A 25,030-nucleotide genomic window follows, 5' to 3' on the forward strand; every position below is an offset into this window, starting at 1 on the left:
GGGCAACAACTTCCAGCGTCTCACCAACCTCCTACAAAAGAATTTTCTTCTGATATCTAAGCTAAACCTACTCTTAGTTGAAAGCCATTTCCCTTTGTCCTACCACTACACACACTGGTAAAAAGTCCCTCTCCAGCTTTCCTGCAGGCTCTTGTTAGGTACTGGAAGGCTGCTGTGAGGTCTACCCAGAGCTTTCTCTTCTCCAGGCTGAACAGCCCCAGTTCTCTCAGCCTGTCTGCATAGCTGAGGTGCTCCAGCCCTCTGGATTTTGGTGATCCCCTCTGGACCCACTCCAGCTGCTCCTGGCTGGTACCAATGTGGAACAACAGCAGCAGCAGGTATTAGTCACTGGGCTGTATGAGGGTTGGCATTCAGCCAGTGACACCCATGACACAAATCCTGGTAAGCAGTACCTCTCTCTCGAGCCCATGGGTGCCTCCATGTGTCCCTGGCAGAAGAGTCACCCACTGCTCAAACCAGTGCCCCTTTCTCAGTGCACAGGTTGTTACACAGGGAGCAGATGGAGCTGCCTTGCTCAGTTCCAGCAGCAATCCTGATCTGACAGGTCTTTCCTCTTCACTCTCCAGAGCAGTAAAGTGGTTCTGTGATGGCACCTCAGCCTTCAGGGGAACTGTCATCCTCCTGCAGGTCCTTGCCTGTCCAAACTTCCATTCTTCTTCATTCCTGCCCTCCTCTCTCTGGGTGCTGGTAGGGGAGCCCTTGCCTGTTTGGCCATGGGCTGTGGGTCCCTGCAGAATGTGCTTGGAACCAGCTGTCTAACACCTTCTCAGTGTCCCCAACACTCTGCAGCCTTCATTCCATTTCTGCAGCTCACCCACCAACCCCAAAAGCACAGACACTGCAGCTTCCACTAAAAACCGGTGTTAAAAACTGGATTGTAATTTTAAGAGGTTATAGCCAGAGTAGAAAAATCCAGGGTGGTATTAGTTCTGATTCCCTAAACACAACCCACAGCACTTACAGTAAAACTTAATTTGGTGACTTTGGCTAATATTTTTTAGGTTATCGAAAGTAATTTGAAAGTTTCTCACTAAATGACATGTCTATATTCCCTGAGTTCTTCAGTGGATTTCAGAGACGTAAACACATTTTACACCCAGAGATACCTTACAGACTGAAATTGAGCCAGATGTCTCCTGCTGTACTCTTAGGGCCCCAACAGCACAGAAAGTGTGGTGCTGTCAGTGAATTAACTTTAGATTTGACCTACAGAGGCAGGTCTCTATGGGGTAATGTTAAGCAATTCACTATAGGCTCATTGAATCCTGAGGTCTCTTGCAGACAAAGCTGTCAAATTGCAAAGGTGCTTTGTGAAATCAGCTATTGTACATCAGACACTAAACTGAGACTCCAGTTCTCATCCTATGCCAAGTTCTCAGACACGAACAGCTCATGTTTAACTTCATAAAGACCTTTTTTTTTGACAGCAGGACAGACTCAGATTGTCACTGGAAGTAAAAGGTTTACAAAAGTTCTATTAGACATTAATGCTAGCCCGGGGATCTTTAGCTCTTGAATGACATGAAAAAAATATGGCAAACACAGAAAACCACTTTACATAATGACAGTTCCATATCTTGTAAGCAAAAGGGCATTCTGCTAAAGGGCAAGTTCCTGCTCCCATTTATGTGAACAGCACAATTTCCATGAACAAGTCTGGGGCCTTTATACAGCTTTTATTTACCTTTTCTTCTGTATTTTGTAGACTGGTTTTCATTCTTCCCTATCTTTCTCTCTTTTCTATTTTTTTACAAGTTAACTGAGCAAAATATAAGTCCTGAAATACTTTTAAATTACAGTAAAACAAGACCTTTCACTAATTAATTTATATTTCTTAAAAGTAAACAGCCCTTCCCTTCAGACAAATTATAGGCAAGTTATGCTCAGAGACATCAACCGCAGGACAATGAAACCTGATGTTTTCCAGATAAAAGGTCAATAAATAACTAATATGCCCACCAAATATCTGCCTCAGAAGCATCATATTATTATAACTTATTATATCTTATTATTAAGAATCTGTATTAGAACCAGGAATTTCTGAAACATAGCAATTACTGTCTTTTCACATGAAATTTGAAAGTAAAAAATGCATTAGGATGCTCAAAAGAAATGTATAAATATATACTGTAAAACTTAAAATACTTGATTATCTTTATCTTAACTCAGGATAAAAGAATACTGTTTCAAAAGGGAAAAAATAGTTTTAAAGAGACATCAATCCTTGTTCTTTAAAGTAGACACTAAATATATTGTGTCTCTTATAACTCAGTATATTAAATCATTCCAGAAATTCAAATTCCTACTGAAATAGTGTTGCATGAATTGGAAACATTAGCAGGAAGACAGGATGCATTTTACAACTATTTTTACAATAGCTTGGTAGGCTACTAGTTTATGAATAAAATAAAAATAATGAAATGGAGAAATAAAGAATGAAATAAAGGTCATATATAAGCTTTAAATATTCACTAGAATTATTTCCTCAACAGGGCTAGTTTTTCTAGTGAAGCAACTCCACAGTGTCAAGTCAGTCAGCAGAAGTAAAATAGACCACTTTTACTATGCAAAACCTCATGGCAGTTACAAAGTTGGTGGTTTTGTTTCCACCTACGTCTATTGCAATATGGACAATCCAGAGGGCCAGAAGTTTGGGTTATGTAGAAGAGTTGTTGCTAGGCAAAAATTTCCTGAGGAAACACACTGATTAGTGGCTGTATATTCAATAAATCTGAATAATTGAAGGTATATAGAATTTCTAGGGCTGCAAAGGCCATGTGGGCACTGTGTGACCCTTGCCAGGGACTTTCTGAAGGCTTATTATATAGTAGAAACTGAATATATAATATAGCTCATGTTCAGGAGGACTGGGATGTCCTGACAGCATCAGAATTCCCATGCACAGGTGAAGAACAGCATGCACATGCCTGGGTAGTAATTGTTGGAAATCTCAAATATGTTTAGGGTTCCAGATGAAGAGCAGCCAAATTCATGCAAGACCCAGATTTTCCAATTCATGCAACACTATTTTAGTAGAAATTTGAATTTCTAGAATGACTTCTTATTATATCTGGTCACTGAGTTACAAGAGACACAATATAGCTAGTGTCTACATTAAAGCACGTAAGCCATTAGACTTACCATCTGGAAATTCTGGCCTTAAAAATTTGCAGAAACCAGGAGAGGACTCACCTCTAAAACCTCAGAAAACCTGAGCATATGGGAGCTTTTTATTACAAACTTGTCAGGGCTTAGAATGTGAAAAAGACATCATAATCATGAATACTGACGAACAACAGTTAGCCAGAATCAGAGAACCACAGTAGGTTCCTTGAGCCCTTCTCACCCATGAAATCCACTTGAGCAGAATGGACAAGGCTAGTAGAAAATGTTCTTATGCTCTGATGCAGAGTTGACACAGAAAAAGTGCATTTTTAGCATACAAGATAAATTCAGATGAAAAGCTGAGTAAAAACTAGCACTGTAGTTGCTCATCAGTAAGAAGTTCCACTTACACTAATAAGGTGCTGTTTTGCAGAAATGGATAAGTGCCACCCACTATCTACTAGAGTATCAATATCTCCTGAAAAGTGTTAACTCACAACTTCCCTCACTGGGAATGGACCCCTGACTCACAGGCTATAACTATAGAATACAGAATTTTAAATTGCCCATTCTAACTTTATTCTCTATTTCAAAATCAAAATTTTGCTACTGTAAATTTCTACTTAAATAAGAAAAAAACCACAGAAAATAAAAGTTTAGACAGAAGTCCTTGTAGACTTTAAACTCTATTGCTTCTCAGAAGGAGAGGCTTATTGTGGTAGCAGTTAGTTTAAATGAAGATAAATCAACCAAAAATTTGAACTAATCAGAAAAACAACTTTTAAAATACTGCTTATTATTTGGATAATTTTAATTCCCAGGACTTTACTCTATGGTCTGGTGTTCAGACCTCTAAGCTTCTTGATTTTAGCTACAATGAAAGTGAAAACACAGAGGACAAAAGAACTCTTGGCATTTGGCATGTTCTAAAACTATCAAAAATCAGTAGTTGGGAATCAGCCCTTTCCCAAAGCATCACAGTACTTACTGACATTTCTTGATTGTTCTGAAAACCTTGGCATCCAAAAATCTCCCTCTCCTCTACTATGTTGAGGGACCTGGTATTGTGTTCCACAGGACTTGGCAGCATCTCTCCTGGTCCCTTCTGCTGCTTAACTGCAGGCTGCCCTGTGGTGCCCAAATCAGACACACATCAGGCTCCATGGCACACTTCCAGTGAGAAGCCTTTGAGCAATTCAGATCTTTAGTGTGTGGTTCACAAACAAGAGCAGCCCTGCAGAGCTCTGAGGCTGAAATAATGCTCACAGGGATGAGCTGCTGATAGAGTTTCCTAATGCCTGTAGTACAAACCAGGCAAAAGCAGCTGTGTACTTCTGTACAGAAAACCTGCCTTACATGAACGTATATAACATTGCTGTGTTGCTGGTGGTGTGCAAAAAAACAACAATGAAATGTTTCCTTCTTCTTTCTCCAGTTACTATTAATTTGTAGTGCCAAAATACAGATCAGAGTGATAACTCAAGCAAACGCTAAAAACGCTGAGAGAACAGCACAGTTATTTTCTGCAAACTCTGTGGGAAGCTTCTAAACCTGAGATTTAACCTTAGGATTTGCAAAATTATACAAAAATGATTTAAATAGCTCTGTTTAAGGAAGTTGGCCCACTAGTGTTTGTGACTAAATTGCAGTTGGCCAGTTGATTAAAGACAGAGTTATCCAGAAATGACTGGATTTGGGGACCACAAAAATCCAGCCCCAGCAGCTGGGCCGGAATAGGCCAAACTTTGACCATTGCTCTTTAGTAATAAGTGTCCTGATTAATGATCTTTGAATGTCAACAGCTGGGATCAGATGGAACACAAGCAAAAGCAAGCAATGGATATGAGGAAACAAAGATGGAATGTTGCAAAGATATTAGTGATCAAAACTGGACTGACCACAAATCCCAAACCAGGCTGCGAGAACAAAAGAGCATTTTAATGGGTGGAAATTATTTGTAATATATTATTCTCCTCACATAATAAAGAGGAAATCTCTTTTTTCCTTTTTACTGTTGTCTTATATATTGGATTGAAACACTTCCTTCTGGTCCTCTCTGCCAAATCTCAGTATCAGAGGAAATATCAGCTCACTATTGTTACTATATAAATTAGTTGAACTTCATCTAAGACCAGTCTGTAGAACTACTGTGCCAAAAAGGAAAAAAAAAAAATTGTATTCCCTTAACTCACTACATCTCTGTTTTAAATAAACCTGAGCAGAAAATGAGATTCATTTGGAGAATGCAAAGGGCTATAAAGTGCTAAATAAGGCAGTACAGAGAAATCAGCCTCTGCAGGTGTTTAAGCTCCACATGGGCCAGACTCAGTCACTGTCATACTGGATACAACCTGACTCTGCACTACGTAAGGCTGGGACTGTAATTGATTTTCTGGGTCAGCAGCCAATCTGAAATACTGGAGACAAAACATGGCTGTTTCTTTGGTCCCTGCTCTAGACTGGGAAAAGAGCAAGCTTGACCCAAGGTTCCCATTTCTCTGGGAGAGAATGAATATCCAGGGTCTCTGGACAACCAAGCCAGGAGGGCAAAGACGGGCAATGATGTCAAAGCAGTGTCAGCAGCAGTGTGAGTGCCAAGGCTGTGTGCTGCAGGGACTTGGTGGGACAAAGCAGCTCAGACAGCAGGCTGAGAACCCCAGAGCCCACCACCTCTGCCTGGCTGGGCCCCAGAGATGGGGCCAGAAACAAGAACAGCTTGCTCCAAATTCCCTCCAACTTTCTCCTCAGAGACATTGTCCTTTTGTAGAGGGAGGTTCTGTTTCCAGGGCCCTCATGATGAGATTAAAAACTAAATTCCATAATCCCTGAGCTAGTGGGCAAAAGAGGGGTAACATGATTAGAGTTTAACTCCAGGCTACTTTTTCCTTACCTCAAACAAATTCTGCCCTTCTGCTAAAAAGTGGAAACAGCTTTAGGATCAAAACTCCATTTGTGATGAATTTGCAGTCACTAAAATGTTACCCAACTCTGTTGACTAAATCGCAGGATAAGGCCGGTCTGATCCTTCCATTAAGTTCAAGATTATGCCAGCATGTTCTCAGTGACTTTACAGAGCTTCACAGCAGCCAAATAATCTGACCAAAGAGGCCAAAGCTGAAGTCATCAACAAGTAATTTGAAAAAAATTGAAGTTGTTAAGCAACTGCTACAACATTTTTGGGGTATGGCACAGGATAGAGGCACTTAATTGTCTCCAGCAATGATGGTATTGCATATGAAATCCAGGATAATGGTAAAGCTTATTGTGAGCTGAGAGCACTTGGCAACAAATTATTTCAGTCTCTCACTAAGATTGTAGCACAAATGACAGCACTCTGTCATTTGACAAACCTCTAAGAAGACATGAATATTTGTTTTTCTAGATCTGATATAGCTTTGGGTTCACTAAGCTACATAAACAAATGAAACTCATTAAATCCATGACGAATTTACAAATCCCACCCTGCCTATTTCTCTTTAACTTCCCTTTGTGGCAGCTCAAACTCAGGAGACATCAGTCTGTTGCTAGAGTAGATTTATGTTTCTGGAACACCCACCTGAGGTGGAATGTTACCTCTAATAACTATTTTCTATTTCCATACAAAAGGATGTTCATTGATCAATACTGAGCAACAGAAGGATACAGAAGGCTCATTTTTTCTTCAAGTGCCAAAATACAGACTTTTTCCAAGTATATACATAAAATAGGAATTCCCACCTAACTTTGAACTATTTCTTCTTAGTATTTTTCATGTTCTTTCCACATCAAAGTTGTTAAATTGGTCTGGAAACTTTACTATTGAATATGTTGATCTTTAATCTCAACATTTTCTTTCTGTCTTTAGCAAATTATTTATTTTTTTTTCATCAAAACTTTGAAATTTCTCTGTTTGTTCCTTTCCCCAAGCCCCTTTTCCAATTAGTTCTGCTGGCAGCTGTTCCTTCTGCAAGTTTGCCTGTAACTGCTATGCATTAAGGAAGAAAAAAAAGAAAAAAAAAGAAAAAAGAAAACACCACTCCCCCCCCCCAAAAAAAAAAAAAAAAAAAGAAAAAGAAAAAGAAAAAGAAAAAAATGAAGAAAAAAAAAGAAAAAAAAAAAGAAAAGAAAGAAAAAAAGGAAGGAGTTGGCTTCATCTGATCAGCCATCCCAGAGCTGAAGGGTTAGGTAACTCCTTTAGGGACATATAAAGTTAAATATTGATGGATATCCAATTATGAAGCCATGATATTCACTATTATGAATTAATTCACTATTATCATATTGGAAACACAGCCCCATGAGATTTGCTTAGCCTATGAAGGAACACAAACGTTGTTAAACTAAAGCATGCTCTAAGCTGCAATATTTTATGTAGGCTTGATTAGAATGGGCATACTAAGGTTTATTAAGCATAAACTTTTAAAAGGCTCAGATTTGGCCAAAATGCAAATTTTTCTCTCCTGAAATTAGAATTTAATTTGAGTTCACTTTTAAAACAAATTAGAAACATAACCTGCTTTTTTATGAGACTGGGTGACCCCAGTTTTAGTTTGAGTTTTGTAATCACAAAAGTGATGGTGGTAGTCACTTCATCACAGCTCTCAGCACTTTAATGGCATTTTGTTTGACCTTGAACTGCCTTACAAGGACAATGGTGTGCTCATCACGGAAGTTTTTACAGTTGTTTGAGCTGTGTGTTGAATTTCCCTGTGCCAGCCTGGGTCCTGACAGCTCTTGCAAACTCATCATGCAAGAGGCCAACTTTGCTGCCTTCCCCCAGCTGGAGAAGGTGCTTGCAGTTACAGTCAAGCTTCCACACAGTCCTGACAGCAATATTCCCAATGTTTTTGTAAGGGAGCAGGCAGGGAGGACGAGTCAGCTCTGGGCATGAGGCTGCAGAGGTACCCTTGCCTGATCAGGGGTTGTGACTCTTCTGACCCTGATGGTGGCAAAGCTGTGGCTCCTGCAGGCTCCCTGTGGTGGGCCCACTTTTCTTGGTGACCTAGTCACTGCAGAGAGTGGTGGAGAATTTTTCTGATGTAATGTATTCAAGTTTTCTCATCCTGTCCTCCCCTTGCCATCCCAACAGGCTTTCCAGCATGGCTTGGATTAGCCTTAAGTTCTTGTGGTTTCTTGTTTCAGATTTTGGTCTGGCCATTTGTCATCCTGGTTCTGTTTCTCCTCTCTCTGTTCTTAGAATGACAGAACACAGGATCACCTCTTTGGATAAGATTATAAATGCTTTGCTGTTGAATTGCCAGTAATGAGTCTCTGCCAAATTTATACTCTAAAATTCCCCAAGCAGCAATTTAATTACATTATTTTGGATACGGCACCATAGCAGCTGCATTCATTTGATGAGGATTCATTATGGTTCATGGTGAAAACAATGGCAAATTAGCTCTGGTGTGTTTTGGAATTTGCTCTTTATTTAGTTTAGAATAACCCTGTTTCACTGAGCATGACTCCCAAGCCCATATGATCCTGCAGTCTGTGAGAAAGTGGTAAAGCTCTGACAAAAGTTTTTAAAAATCAGATATATCTACACCTGTTGCAGCTCAGCTGTTGAACTCCTGCTGGTTTGTGGTTAAAAGGGAATTACCAGACAGATCCATTCTACTGTGTTTCAAAGAATATTACAGGACTATTTCCAGTCATGTGTATAAATCAAAATAAATACATAAATAAAAAAAAATCTTCAGTCTTGCCCATATTTTTTACTGATTAATCTTTTCAGCAGAAAAGTTTTATATCCCTACCAGAAATCTAGTATGGGTTCTCAAGGAAATCAAAACCAAATGATTTCTACAACTACTTCCAAGCTCAAACTTAAGCCAGCTTTATGAAGTATTTGTTTAACATTTTTCAAACTCTCTGGAGGATTTATAGTAAATTAGGGGGTGGCATGATGCCTAATCATAGGGCAAAATACACAGCTATGGTATAAAAACCTCCTAAGATCAAATTTGTTCTCCTACCACTATTCTAAATGAAAGCCACAGCTTCACACTAAAAGCTTTTGCCAGAATGCCAGCATCATGTGAAGGGCATAACTTCTGCAGGAAATTTTTGTACTGAAAGAAGTCTTTCTACAGATTTAGGTATAGTACCACTTTTGTTTCTCCACTTTATTTTGATTTGTTTATCCATACTGGTAATTTCAATGGTAAAAATAATTTTTGGCCATTTAAGAACACAAGGAAAAAGAAAGTTTCAGCTTTCTTAAAATTGTTTTCAGCTTTCTTAAAATTGTATCATATTTGTACATCTTAACCAGTCTATGCTGATAAAGAGAACAACCCTTAACAGAGTTGGACATGGAGAAGTTGCTGTGTCCCCTTTTGTTATACTCTGTTAAGGGCTGTAGGTGGAATAGCTTCTCCTTCCTTAGGATAATATTTAAAGTTCATTCAATCACTTTCCTTCCTGTCCTAATCTGTCAGATCCTTGTCTTTACTTTGTACCACAACCAGACTAAATCTGACCCAACATTGCATAATTTCAACTTGCTAGACACCCAGGAAATTATTCACTTATTTATCCAGAATTATGGGTTTTGGTTTTTGATTTTGAGAGCTGGCATAGCTCGGGTGGAATTGAGCAGGCAGGGCATAGGAGGTGGGGATGAACTGCTACAGGGAGGGGAAAATGGTGGATGCACAGGAACCAGCCACCAAATTGTTATAGCTGCAGGGAAATTGTATTTAAGGCAACTAATTTGTGCATTTACTATCAGCATCTAGAGCAGCAGTCTTCCTATAGTACACTTGTGCAGTCCATGGAGACTGCTGGGTGCCTGAAGGGGGAGGATATGGACCAGCCTCAGTGCTCCCACCTCAGCTGTGCCTGCTCCCCTGCACTGCAGGGGCTGCTCATGGCCAGCAGAAAATGCAGGGAATCACTTCACCAAAGGGGGCACATCTACTGCAGCTGCTCCAGTGGGACAATAGCAGCATGCACAGAAGAAAGGGAGAGCAACATCATCAGAAAGAACAATTTTTGGTGGAAGCCATTATGTTCAATTAGTTCAGTTATCCCATAATATACCTTCAGTGCTAAGAGTATAATTAACAAAAATCTTAAATTGTCAATGATAAACAAACAATAAATAAATAAATAATAATTTTGAAATCCCATAACATTTGTTGAAGCAATGTGGGATTTTGGTGGTTTGCCTGAGGCCAGAATTTGATATATACTATAAACATAATATAAAGCAAAATTAGTAATAGAGCCAAATTTTTAAGACTGAACAGGACACCTGCTGCTACCAAAGTGATACTGCTTCACAACACTAGAAAAGAATTACATGACTTCTGAATCCTAAACAAGAATACTGAAATTATATATGGCATGTATTAGAAAACAAAACACCAAAGCTGCAAAACACTTCTCTTTTACCCAGCACGCCCAGTTTAAAACTGCTTTCCATTATGGAAGCACTTGGCTTCTTTGGGCTTTAGGACAGACTTTCCCTATGAATTTTTCTGTAGAAATAGTTACTCAGAGAGAGCAGCCTGGAGACACACAGCTTCCAAGATTGGATATTTATTTTCCTGACCTTGCAGACCTCCTTGGGAAGGAAATGAGTTCCTCCAAGGAAAACACATGGCAGCAGATTCTTGTTCTGCAGGCAGGAGTCATTCAATGAGGCACTCCAGTCTGGAACCTCAGGGTGAACCAGGGCTCCTACCATGTCTGCAACACATCAGAAAAAACCCCAAACCAAACCACATGAACAAACATGATTCCCCTCTTTACCTTCTGTTGTTTTCTTCCTTAATGTGACAGTTCCATTGCAAACTGTTTCAGAATCATTACAAAATAAGCTCTCTCACATCTGAATTTGTGACAATCATTTACCTGTAACACAACAATTTACTTGTACTCCTATACTGCACTCAACTCTGCACACAATAGGTGCAAAAACTAGACTAAAAAAATCCTAATTTATTCAAAATTATTTTAATACTTATCTGAAGCTTTCACTGTTGAAATGAAGTATTATGAGATTTTATAGTAGAACTCCAAATTGGTTTTATTTGCTGTTTGGGTTTTTTTTATTATTTTTCCTTCAGTGTAGTAGTGACTTATTTGACAGAAAAATTACCTTGCCTTCAAGTGAGAGTATGCTAAATTATTTAGGCAGAGCAAGAATCCATTTAAAACTACTCAAAGTTCAGAATTCATTTACATGTTTTTCATTTTTTCAGAAAAATGTTTTACTAGCTTATCATTCTCTTTACCCAACCTTTTCTAACAAAAGACATTGCCAGAAAATTAACCTAAAGAGGTAGTTTTACTCAGAGTAATTCACTGCATGTTCAGACAAATGTTTTCAACTAGTATAAATTTGAATAAAGCTGAAAGTAATCAAGGAAAGTAATGGGGGGAAAAAGGTTCCTCTGATAATATTCTTACTCCAAAAGAACTACAGTCATTAATTGCATTCTGCCTGCATAAGAATTTTAGTGCATCAAAATTTCAGCAGTGTGTGTCTACCAAGTCTGAAAAAAAGCTAATTCAGCAAAGGCAAAAAAAGTGCAAAACCACAAAAAGGCTTCATGGTGCTGCTCTGTTTGGTGGATTTGACTGGAAAGGTCAGGTTTTCCTCAAGAGTGATCATAAGCAATGCTCAAAAGAGGGTGAAAACATTTTTGTATGGCTAATATAATGCCTTTTCCCCCACAAGCTCCAGCATGTTTTTGAAGTTGAAGGTTGTAATAAAAGGCAGGGCCAAGAACAATGTATGGCCATATTTAAGGGGCACAGGCAAGAAAAGACTCAACAATCACATAAATCACCCAAAGTTTGCATGACCTCAGATGCCATGAGGCATCTCATGGGTCCTTTTGGTAGGTGAGCACCTTATTGACCCTTGGGCTGAAGAAGGGCCTCAGTGCAGGAGCTCTCTCACATGACAGATTTTTCAGTGCAGTTGAAATGAGTTCTGTTTTAAAACGAGATGAGCTGTAACCCTCAGTGCCAGCCTTCCAACAGCAAGCACTTACACAGCAAATGCAGCTCACCCCTGCCAAGCTGAAGAGCACTCTGTGCAATGGGAGAATCCCAGCACTGGTGGGGCCATCCTGGAGTGACCCATGCCCCAGCAGTCACTGCCTACACAGGGGGAGCAGGCATGGTCATCCAGTCAGCAGGAGATCCTGCTGCAAAAACACAGGAGCTTTCACTACCAAGCATTCACTTCTATCCTTCTCTTTCTTATCTGTACATATATTCTCCTCCCTTTTCTAGTTTACAGACCATAGTCCATTTTCTTATATTGGGAAATGCATTGAAAAAGTCTATTTTTGGATTGAGAATTTTAAAGTACTCTTTTTTTTAAACTACATTCAGATATCATTTGCAGTATTTTAACAGTTACTTGAATCATTCCTTTGAAGGGATTTCTTGCATTCATGTGTTCCAAGCCTTTGGACAAGAAATAAAATATTTTAAATACCTATTCAGATTAACCTTCATTCAGATCAGAATAGTCTCTTCTCTTTAGTAACTTATTATTAGGATAGATATTGTTCAAATTCAGTTTGAATGAGTTATAATCTCCATATGCTGCTCTCTTAATTTGAAAATAAGTTTTGCACACGCTGTCATTAGCTATAGCTTAACGAATCTGCTTAATGCTTCTACCACAAGACACACATGTTGTGAACAGTCGCTCATCTCTAATCTCCTTCAAAGTTTGACAGAATCCTAACAAATAACAAAACTTGGGTTTATAGTCCCACATTTCAGAATAGTCAGGACATCTCCAAAAATGCAGATGCATTTCAGGGGGAAGGCTACTGAAGTGTGGGAACCTATGGAAGATCCAGCTGGTCCTAGAGCAAAGCACTGGGTGCTTACCAAGGCAATATTAACCTGTATAATACAGGTCCAACACAGCTTTTTCTTTTTTACTTCCTCACTGGAAGTTTTTATTTCTCCAGTAGTTAATGAAAGATAATGTGTTTTCTATTTTACTTTTGCTAATTTTAACTGTCAACCAGATCTACATGTAGAAAATTTCTCTGACATTCAAACACATTACAAGCTTGAATGGACATTATTATTCATAGACAGCATGATGTCTCAATCACCATGACCTGCATGGGGAAACAGGAGAGTTTGAAAAGCCTTATATTTTGTTGTATATGTGTGGATAGTTCAAAAGAAAAGAGAAAAGCTGGAATATTTTAACTGGGGAAGCATTTATTTTTTCTTCATTTGCTTCAAATTAGCCATTGCCTCACCCAACTCTGATACTCTATGTTAAGAAATCTTTCAGTACTATCTGCTATCAGAGATGTTCCAGCTAATTTGTAATCAAACACGTTGGTGTTTATCTTCTGAGGCAGAAATAGAAGTTTAATATCTATAAAGTACTTCAAAATGTGCATGAATTACTGGTAGAATTATAGTAAACAATTAAAAAAATTGCTGTAGTGCTTAGTGTTTTAGGCATACCCCTGAACAAGAGGTATTTGAACTACCCCATCCTGATATGTCTTGGGCTGCAAGAGCTCTACCCCCCAGCCCCTCACTCCCATCCCTTCACTCAGCCTAAGAGCAGACTGATGCTCCCATCCTCATCTGTCCTGGTATTAGCAATGATTTATCACCCACAACTGCTGAGCCTACAGTAAACAATGGTGAAAGAAATGATTAATTAAGTATGGCACTAGGAAGTAATTGCATCAAAAAGGCTACACATTTTGCTATTTATTGTAATGAGCTGATACATAATTTAGATTAAAGATCTCATTGTACTGTGATTTTATTTTCCTTTTATTTTGAATAAATCTTTCAAAAATAATTTGCTATCAAACCCAAAATGTCATTAAGAAATTAAAGCTGAAACACTTATAAGACAGATGAAAATCTGTTTCTCAGGGCATACCAAAGATTCTCTCACATTTTTGATTTTATTTTTTTTTTTCAAATTTAGGGTGTGTAGGTTTCAGTCAATTAAGAGTACTGTTATAGCAGTAACTAATATCAGTTTCAACATCAGAGTAACTAACATCAGTTTCAACTTCAGAAGTAATTTATTAGACTGGCACATAAGGAAGGACATACAGAGCAAGAACTGCAGTTGCATCTCTTCTCTTGGATCAAGAGCACAAGAATCCAGGCTTTTCAACCTAAGGACAAGGGGAGGTGGGGCTATTGTATTTCAAACCATAATAATTATATGAAATCAAATAGGAGTGCTTCCACTGGATAGTGAAACTAGCCAATATTAATTTCAAACATTCTTTTAATCTTGGCCTTTACATGATGCAAAGAGCTCACGTCAATATTACTATAACCATATAAAATGCCTATGCACCTGTCATGCTTGCTGCTGTTTTTTGTTCTAAGGATGGCTGAATGAATATTCCTTGAAGCTGGGATTACAACTCAAGTACTTGTACAAGACCTTACATTATGGGACTTTCTGTTTCAATTGAGCCTTTGGGGATTACCATAGTAGAAATAAATAAATTAATTTATATACTTGATAGATGTAGTTGGCAGAGGGGATGGTATTTGTGACTTTTAGACAATTGCTAGAGGGGAATTGTCTAAAAGTCACAAATACCCACAAAGATTTTCTTTTTGTTTTTTTGTTTAAAAAACCCTCAACTGGCATGTAAATCTGAAACTTTATATATTATATTATTCCATCAACTTATCCTTGACTTTCAAACCTTCAGCCTTTGATTTCTGCAGCCACTCTTCTCTGGGCCATTAAAAGGCCATGGACAAAGGGTAATTTAGAAGACCATAAATAACAAAGGAAACAGCCATATGCAATCTAGCTACTTTTCTCATCTGTGCTGAATTTGATTTCTCTCACGATGTGAAATATAATTATAGGATCATACTGCTACTTTATGTTAATATGGTCAATGTACTCTCAGGAATCTGAAATTGCAAAGTTTCAAAAAATAAGACTGAGACTACATTTAGACAGGAAATTTACAGTTCTCAAGATATGCAAGGTTTGTGAGCATGGAAAAAAATCCCAAACCACTACACATGGTTTCAGTTGAACTGACAGAACTTTGTTCATGTAATAAACATAAAAATATAAATAGCCTAAAAATTTTGGAAGTGTGATATTAATAATTGAGATGAACAGGGGAAAACATTTCTGCATGACCATATGCCTGTCTATGGACTCGTTGCTTTTGTCTTTTTCTGCCCCTCTGTGATTTTCAGTGGTCAGAATCTCAGGGAGCTCTTATGGAGAATTACAGTACATGTGCAAACACAGGTGCTACAGGGGGCAAAGAATTTTCTAAATTTTGAAAGTGCAGTCCTAGCTACCACAAAGAATCATATCTTGTCAACTGGGAACAGCTGGAAATGGATTATTCATCTTTAAAGGAGGGGATCTGTAAGGTACAAAAGCAACCCAAAGGTCCAGTTGTTCAAGCACATCTGGCTGAGGCACTGAAATAACCCTGCAGATGCAGCCCTTCCACCCTTGTAAACTGAGATATTGCATAGGACCAACATGCCACACAAATAAGAAATATCTAAAAAACTAATATTACTACTCCAGCCTGTAGAAATTAAAAAAGAAAAAGCTATCATAAAAATCAATCCTGCTGGCACCATCAAGGCTAATCATCTATAAAGTCTGTGATATATATTACATGTTTATTAGCTAACCAAGATATTCTTAGCATTCTACTGGTGAAAACAATGTACATTCAACTAAGCATTTGATCTGCAAAAGGGTAAGGATTACTTAAATAAGTGTTTTCAGAAGATGTAAGAATAACTCCGTATAGTCACACTATGATAAAATTAACTTTTTCCTTGCTCCTGCTTTAATTTTCGTTGGCTTGAGACAAATGGAAAATAGATTTGTGAGAGCAGCATTATAAATGAGATGTGAAAGCTGTGAAGGACAGGAATCTCCTTGCCTCAGGTTCCTAGTGTGGGTGTTTTCTCTCAAGGGCAAAAATGTCCTCCCAGCAAAAGAAAATACTTCTTGGTGGGACAGCCAAGGGACACCCACAGAGATGGGAGTCTGGATGACTGGTTTTGGAGAGAGGTAAATACAGATGGGAGAGAAAGGAAGCTCAGTCATATCACCCATATCCAGTTTTGAGTCCAAAGTGTGCTTTAGCAACCCTACCCAGCTTTCCAGTCCATGACCTTCTGCAGGAGTTTCCCTTGCCATGAACTACTCAGGCTTTCCAAATTAGGCACCATTTCTGTTTGTTATAAACCCTGTGTAAGGTTCCCAGTGCTAATGATACACACAAGTATTGCTGTTTTGATAGGAAGTGTACATTTTACTTAAGAAAGAGGGTCAAAGTAAAACATAACAGATATACAGTTGTTAAGCCCAAAATTGGAAGGTTTACTGGGATCATTGCTAAATTTGTGTGTATTTTAAGATCAGAAAAAGTAAAACAAAAAAAGATGTCATGAAAATTATTCAACATAAGATTGAGAGCTAGTCTGGCTTCCCTAGAAACCAGGGTCATGAGAAGAAAGATAATAATGCTATACTATTCACAATTTTGATTAATTCTTTCATTTTTCCTGAATAGACAAGACCTTCAACACCATCATTTCCACTAAAATTGAAGGAAATAAGTAGTATGTGAAAGACTTGCCAACTATTAAATTTTTGAAATTAAGTTTTAAAAAATTGGCTTATATTACTTGAAGGAACTTGGGCAGATAAAACCTCCTAATCTCATAGTACTTTGAACTATTGTAAAATAATAATGCATTATCCACAGTCATATACATGAAGAAGTTCAAAATGTGTCTAAAATAAACACATACACACACTCTCCCCTGATAAAAGACTAATTTTGGTATTCTGTATTCATACTTTCTGTTATCCTTCTAGACTCTGAAAAGAAATACCAAACGGAGGAAAAAGACAAAGCAGATATTTGCAAATACTGAAGCATAGCCAATTAGTTATATTTTTGCATCTATTTCTGGGTTAAATAATTAAGTAATATCAAATAATATTCCATCATAATCACTGTGACCATTCATCATTTTAATTTCATAAAAATTTGTACATGGAAATATCTATCAAGCAGTATCTAACCTAATAATAATAATAAGATGATGCATCTAATTTAATAATAATGAAAGTCCATGAGCTCTACACTTTGCCAGGTTGGATATGATGTTCCAACTATATATTAAACTTGCACTACTCTCAATCTGTTACAACCAATATAAAGGAAGGTGCCATTTATCTAAATGTTCAATAGCACACATCATCATTACTCTGACATACAATGTCTTTATATATTGATGCTGAATTGAGTTTTGTCTTTTTGCTTTTCTATATTCTCTGTATTCTTTACATATAGTTTTGCAGCTCTGTAGCTGTATTCTTGTATTCATAGCTAGCACTTTACCTACTCTATTAGACAGAAAGACAAAATAAATTCCCCAATGGCTCCAAGCCCTGGGGTCTACGTTTAGATTCTCTGGGAAGCCAAGGCTGAAACCAGCTCCTGAGACACATTTTTATAAACAAAGTTTAGTTCCTATCTAAGGTGGGGAGGAATTCAGAAAAGGGTAGAAGCAGGGAAGAATTACCTCATTATTTCAGTCTCTAACTGGGGATTCGTGTCAGTTATGCTAATTTGCTAAACACGTAAAAAATGTACGCACTCTATGTTAAGTGTGCATCTTTGGTGCTTTCCACCTAGTGAGTTGTGCACCTATGGATCCACAGATCCTTAAAATGGTAACTCCTTTTTATCACCTAACTGGGTCTGGCTTGTGCTTTTAGGACAAACAAAAAGGCATCAGTATCACTTGGATTTTATTAAAATAGCTTGCATTGAATAGAAAGTTAGTAAAGTTAAGGGTATGCAGAGAAACTGTAAATTTAGATATGAAAAGACTCAGCTATTATGAAGGATAAATACATAGAATTGTAAAAATAGAAAACAAGCATATCTATTGATGTATAATTTTAATACATATATGACTTTTGACTTTGATTATACTTTTACTGACCTACACATATATATGAAACTGTACAATTTTGCTTAAAAAACAGGCATATGTTTCTTCAAATTCAAGAATCTAGATATTCCTTAAGTTAGACATTGCTGAAAATTACCCATATTTCTATGCTAGACAACTCTACATAGACACAAATGCCAATATATGGTATTATGCAATTTTAGTATTGGTTTTATATACTGACACAAGCACTGTAAATACAGGCATAGGACATATGTAGATATATATTTGCATATATATGTGCATGATATATTTATATGAAAGTCCAGAAAACAATGTTCCTGTATTTTCAAGCCCACTGCTGTAGGAATACATATTTTTTAATTCTGGATTCTTATAATATCACAATCTATCAATTAATTATGAACTGAGATTATAAAATAATGCCATATAAAAATAGTTGGAGAGTTTAAACACATATTTTTCCAGAATCTTTGCCAAGTTACTTAAACATGAGAAATTTTTCAATCTGTAATATGCATATAATGGAAGCAGACATATTTGTAGTAGCTATGGACTTGACAAAGTCTCCTACCTCAAAGGTTTAGAAAAGATTAATTCATTCCTCCCCATGTGGAAACAATTCCTATTCCTTTAATGTTTGTGAGTAGCTGAATTGACACACAATAGAAAAAGTAATCTTTGTATCCTGAATCAACAGATTAGAAAAAATAGATGTGCATGGATTCTATCAGTAAAACTATCTGGAAACCAGACAAACAAGAAGCTCCTCTTGTTTCTGGAATTGCTGAGTGCTATTCAGAGAGCTGCCCTGCTTCAATAAACATGCCCAAAACAACTCAGCATTAACAAATTTCAAACAAAAATATGGTGAACCAAAGCTAAGCTACAACAGTTTGATTCAGCAAAAGACCTTTCTTGACCAAGCATTAGAAAAGTTGTGCCAAAACTATTTTTGGCAAGAAGATATATGTTAGAGGCTAAATTCTAAGTAAATATGAAGACAAATAAAAAAATTAGTTTCAATGGTGTTATGCTGGATTTACACCATTTCAAAATACATCTTACCATCTATCTTTCTCTTGTGTTATAACTCCTCATGGCTCTTTGCTAATATTAAATAAGTAATATATTTCCATCCACACCTTATACATTTGTTCTTCCTCAAATATTCTCTCTTGTTCAAGATCAATCTTATCTGACTGGGTTTTTTCCTCATGTTCATGAGTTTAAGTACATCTATCAAAAAATAGTAATTTTATTAACTTTTTCTGAAAGAAAAAAATTTTTAAAAGTATGTTTAAATTGTTATTTTCTTTTTTTTTTTTTTTTTTTGCAACAAGAAAAGAAAATGAAGAATCAATATCAAAATTAACCATAAATATTTTTTGAGGTAATATGATGTGGTAAGCACAGCCATTTATTCTTTCTATATTAAAAACCTTGATTCTTTTTGCTGTTAAAAATTATTTTTATCACAATTTTGATCACCACAAGATAAATCTTTTGTATTACCAGTATATTTCCTATATTTTCTCTTCTCAGCTTTGGTCATGGTTTATTGCTTTTTCCATTACTAATATGCATCTGTTTATGATCAACTTTAAAAAGAAAAATAAAAACCAAACCAAAGCACATCTCTAAGCACTAGACCAACAGCGAGCATGAAGGTGGTATCGTGGCTGTGCAGCTAAGCTAGAAAGGATTGCCCCTCAAGGAACACAAATGCCCTCAATTCCCCCTGCCCCAGTAGAGGATGAGAAATAGAAGCACCTCTCAGGGCTGAGATATCATTGCCAAAGGAAAGCACTTTCTCATTTTGAGATGTCCGCTATTGTTACAGTCGCTGTTAAACACACTTCAGTGTAGGCGCCTCTGCTGGACCAGAGTACAGAACTCCTAATTAAGGAGCTTCATTTTTGCCACAAAAGGAGCTAGATTGTAATGGAATCTTTTGTCCTATGCTTAATGGGGGGTGAGACATTATTTAAACCACTGGCAACACCACTGCAAGAAAATGTGAGCAATTAGCATAGCTTAACACCAATTGCTGTTGTTAGTACCAGTAGTGTGTTGATTTAAAAAGAAAAAAATCAAAAGAGTCACCTTAAGTGTGTTAGCTTTTCTTTTTGAAAGGTAACATTAACCACACATTTTTTTAACTGATCCACCATACTATTGGCTATCTTATTCTTTCAGATTTTTTTTAAAGATTTTAAGTAGCTTTATCAAACCCCATGACCAAAAAGTCACAGCAGCAAAATAGCAAGCAACAACTCATTTTCTCAAGTGGGGATTTTCTAATACATTTTAGTATTTAATTTGCATGGTTTAGGTGCACATTACCTGTAAGTTAGTAAAGCCCATCTGCAATCTCATGTCTAAGAAGATGTAAAGACCAGTGATTCAGGAGATCATATCACCCTTAAAGAAGGAAGAGGAAGAGGCCTGAATGTGGAAATGGACGTGAAATTTTTGACCATCAGCTACCAAATGCTGGTGGAACTGGTATCGCTCCTACTTCTGAGGGATAAATGCCAGTTTACAGAACTGAAAATCTCATTTTCTAAGATTGATTTGTAAACCAAAACTAACTCCTGTAATGGAAGAGGTTACAAGAAAAGGAAAAATGTTACTTTCAGATTACCTACTTGTGAACAGAGAATGGATGCTGGATCTGCATGGAAACCGTTTGGACTAATGTTCCCGGAACAGAGCCTAAATGTGTCGTACATGTGGCGTAATTGGCATGACTGATGTCATCACTGGCCTTAGCAACATGAAATTTGTGACTAAGATGATAGGAACAGGATTTCACATGGACTACCCATCGAGTGTGCAAAAGTCTTTAATACAGTTTGGGTTCAAAGAAATTCTTCATCTCAAAAAAATCATACAAATAATATAAATAATGCTAGGAGTTGTCATTCTGAGACAAGAGCTATTTGGCTCAAGTCTACACAAACCATTAAATGAGTACTTTAATTAGTCTTCAAAGTGGCTAGTGTAAAAACTTCAGTATGCTTAGAACTTCAGTTGCCTTACTTTTAGGTTAGCTAAGCTAGGTGACATCCAATGTGAATGTTATTTGTCTTTTTGAGCTTCAAAGCTTGCTTAGTCATCTTTGCACAGAAAAGACACAGATCATGCAAATAATACACTCATTTTATTCCTATTGACAGTACTGAGTCAAAGATCACAAGGGAAAAGACAGGCCTTTTAAAGTCTTCTTTCAAGACTTGCATTATCTATATGCAACAAGACCAAAAAATGTTTACTCCTTTTTTTGTACATCATCAAAAAATGCTTATCCAGTATGTAATGTTGAAGGTCTTTCATATTAAGTAGTCTATTCCTACTGGTATAAAGTTAGTAATCAACACATTATTATGCCACTAGATAGTAGCACCTGTTAAGGATGTAAACCCACTGGATTAATAAAAAGCACAGTAAATCCAGGCAGCTATCCACCTTTATGGCCCATGCTAATGTTATCCGACAAAACTATTAAAATAAGAAATTAGTTCGGAAACAAAAGAAAGCAAAAATAACAACTTTTTGGTAAACAAAAAAGTCTTTAAGAGATGAAAGGAAGTTACCAGGTCCAGCTAAAGAAGTGTCTTCCGTTTTGTTAATATGAATATGATGTGCATGTTTGCAAAGCGTAGAGGTGCAAAGCCTGCACAGAATGTGTGTGCAGATTTCACCAGCGAGCACCTAAAGTTATCACAGACATGAGTGCAGCCACACACTTCAATCTGAAAGTACTTAAGTTAGTTAAACCTATAATTCAGCTTTTTTCCTCATTCAAAATGCTGTTTGGGAAGGCTGGCAGAAGAGCCTTGCTCTCCACGCTTGTGATTTTTTGGACTGCAGTCCATGTTTAAAAATTCCACCCACGGCTGCACACAGGCACAGGCAGACCATCCGGAGGGAGTGGGTGGAGGAAAGAGGGGGATGCCTAATGCCTGCCTTGGCTTTGCAGCAGCGCAGGAATCAGCATGAGAGAAATATACACCCAGGTGGGTGTGAGGTCACCTGCCTTGGCCTCGATGTTCAGCAGGAGCTCTGCCTCTGCTGGCAGCCTGAAGAGCCTCCAGAGCACCCTGAGACCTGGCTGCCCACTGCCACCTCGCCCAGGGTGTCCTGCTCAGGACCAGGCTGTGGGAGCCTCCCAGCTACCTGGCAGGAGATGTTAAAGAAACTTGTGGAACCGTGGGAATGCTGCAGGATCAGAAACAATTTTGGCTTCATTACTAGGATTGCACTGCCTGCGAGCCTGGTGGGAGGCAGTGCAGGAAGAGCAGAGGCGGCGTTTGGCTTCCCTGGCTGGATGGGCAGCTGGCATCCCTGAAGCCAGCACAGATAAATGCATCTCCTGTTAGTGGTGATGTGAAGGGCTTTTCACAATGAAAGGAACCTAATGAAAAATGATCAACAGCAAAGCATGTGCAAAGAATGCATGACATTTCAATCAGTGTCTGTGTATGGGTAGTCAGTGCGAAACCTAACCAGCCGCAGGTAGGTAAGAAAATTCACCTGAACAGTACTTTGCACTGCATATTCCTTATGATAGCTTTAGAGAAACCCAAACACAAGCGAGGAACTTTTTTCTTAAGTAAAATCTGGCACCTTTTACATGGTGAGCAAACGTTCATACAGACCTGTATGTGTCTTATATGATTAGAGCGCACAACTGCCTTTCCCAGCTGCTGCTGGAATGAGGACTTCAGCATGCAACCAAAAGGTATTTTCCTTCCCAACCACACACTGCTTGGCTAAAAAAAAAAGATAGGTAACACTGACCTTTAGCTTGTCATAGCGGTCACTTAAAGCTGCCACCTGATGGTCACGGTGTCGCCCGACCAGTTTACACAAGGCACAAATTAACTGGTCATCAGTCACACAGTACATGTTCACTTTCTCGTCCTCATGCTCCAAGCACATTAATCCCCTGATGTGAGAGTCCGGGATAGGCTCGATGAGACGGTGGCCGGTGAACGGCTTCTTGTTGGGGTGAGTGGCTTTCAGGCACTCCTCGCAGTAGGACACCTCGCAGGTAACGCAGGTTTTCACCGCCTCCTGGGCAGGGTCCTGGTCGCAGAACTGGCAGAGCACCTTCTCGCAGGACGACATGCTGTTGTTATCGAACGCCCGCTCCCGGCGGGTCTCGCTGGGGGAGTTGGGCCCACTGACGGAGGCTTTCTGAAACCTGTCGATGATGTTCTGCAGGGTGACGTTGCGCTTGAGCCCGTCTAGACCGCGCTGGCTGAGGGTGATGACATAGCGGCAGGTCGGGCACTGGAAGGCGGTGATAGACTCCACCGGCTCGTTGGTGGCGCAGTGGGAGACCAGGATGCGGTGCGCGCAGTTGAAGCAGAGGCTGTGAGCGCAAGGCAGCAGCAGCGGGTCTTCAAACAGCTCCAGACAGATAGGGCAGGTCAGTTCTGACTCCAGTGTTTCCATCTTCAGGCAAAGCTTTCCTGTGGCGTCAGCGAAATCCAGGGAAGCTGATCAGCTATCTGGAAACACACGTAAAATTCGATTAGGCAAGAGAAAACATGAGGGGTCAGCCATGGGGGGTTGTCAACTTTCGCCACTGCTCCCTGGTCTGTCAACCCACCATGCCAGGCGGGAGAGCAATCAAAAGTTTTGAACCTGCACATACACACATCAAGGTATTGAAACTCTTTTATTCTATCCCCCCCACCTTCTGTTCATGTAAGAATGAAAAAACCCAAATGTTCCTAATTTTTTTCTCTTTCCTTTATCTTTATGCAATCAAGGAAAACAGCAGATGTTTCCGTGCATTATTAAAAGGCAAAATGATGAACTTCAAAAGGCTATTACAGCAAAATTAGATTTCTTTTGCAGATGCTGCTTTTGGCTTCCCTTATCTATTACTAAAACTTAAAAAAAAAAAAAATTCCTTCAGTTTTGTATGGCATTGTGCAAGGATTAGTCCAGAGTATTATAACTCACAAATTTAAAATCTCTATTAGCATTGAGTTATTTTATCAGATTGAAATTTTCAATTGCTACTATAGCAATAGCACAGCATTTAGAGTACATGTCTGTGTTTATTTGTGAAAATATATATATGGATTTAAACACAAGAAATAATGTTTCTAGCATGTAATAGCCTACATATATGTATGATATATATCATATACACTCCTATGTATTTCAAAAATACATGCAGCAGTATTTATGGGCACCTATATTTTTGTGCATATATACCTGTATACATATGCCAAAAAGTATATCCTATACATGTTTGTAGTAAGATTAATATAGCCACAGGAGCACAATGTTGTAACTGAAATGCTTAAATGAAGATGAATTAGGTACATGACAAACAGTAGCTTAGCCCAAATTAGCGATGATCCCAATCTCTAATACAAGAAAAGCCTCTAGACAGTAAGACAGTGAAATGTGTGATTTGCTTGGGAGGAGTTGGTGTAAGTATCCACTTTTGTATGAGTACTCTCTACTGCTAAAACATACAAACTATAGCTTGCTTTAGTGACCTTATTAAACCCCTGAAGCGGATTTGGACTAGAATCAAGGATTTTTTGAATGGAGGGCATGGGATTTTCTGGAGAAGGCAGTGTTATACCCCCATCAGAGATCAACTGAAACTTCATTTTGCTTCTTTTCCTGTGCTCAGTGTTACGGAGAATGGTTTTGAAAGAGTCGCCCTACGCGACTCTCCCTGCCTAAGCTCCCGTCAAGGGCCCGTCACTGCCGCAAGCAGACAAGTCAGTGAAGCAGAAGCAAAGGCTATGCTTCACACTCACAGAGCTGTACCTCTTCACAGTACAATCTATTTAAGCTTTGTTGCTCATAACTGAGGATGGCTTCAGATGGCACAGCTGCATCGTCTTTACACTGTAAAGTCATTGTTCTGTTGTGTGAACTCTTGACTCCTCCCCTGGCCAGGGAAAAAGAC

The 25,030-nt window shown here is 38.3% G+C and overlaps 1 protein-coding gene across 5 annotated transcripts in view; it reads right to left on the bottom strand.

The window, feature by feature from the left end:
* The window catches only part of MID1 (midline 1), a 241,567-nt gene that overhangs the window by 74,252 nt on the left and 142,285 nt on the right, over window positions 1–25,030 (bottom strand). For all 5 annotated transcript variants that reach the window (XM_050978094.1, XM_030235021.2, XM_030235020.2 and 2 more), the window contains exon 2: window positions 22,885–23,600. In XM_050978094.1, coding sequence (XP_050834051.1) covers window positions 22,885–23,544 — 660 coding nt within the window. In that variant the 5' untranslated portion in view covers window positions 23,545–23,600. The remainder of the gene's footprint in view (window positions 1–22,884; window positions 23,601–25,030) is intronic.

Source organism: Serinus canaria, chromosome 1, assembly GCF_022539315.1.
Source record: "Serinus canaria isolate serCan28SL12 chromosome 1, serCan2020, whole genome shotgun sequence".
Classification (NCBI taxonomy): Eukaryota; Metazoa; Chordata; class Aves; order Passeriformes; family Fringillidae; genus Serinus; species Serinus canaria.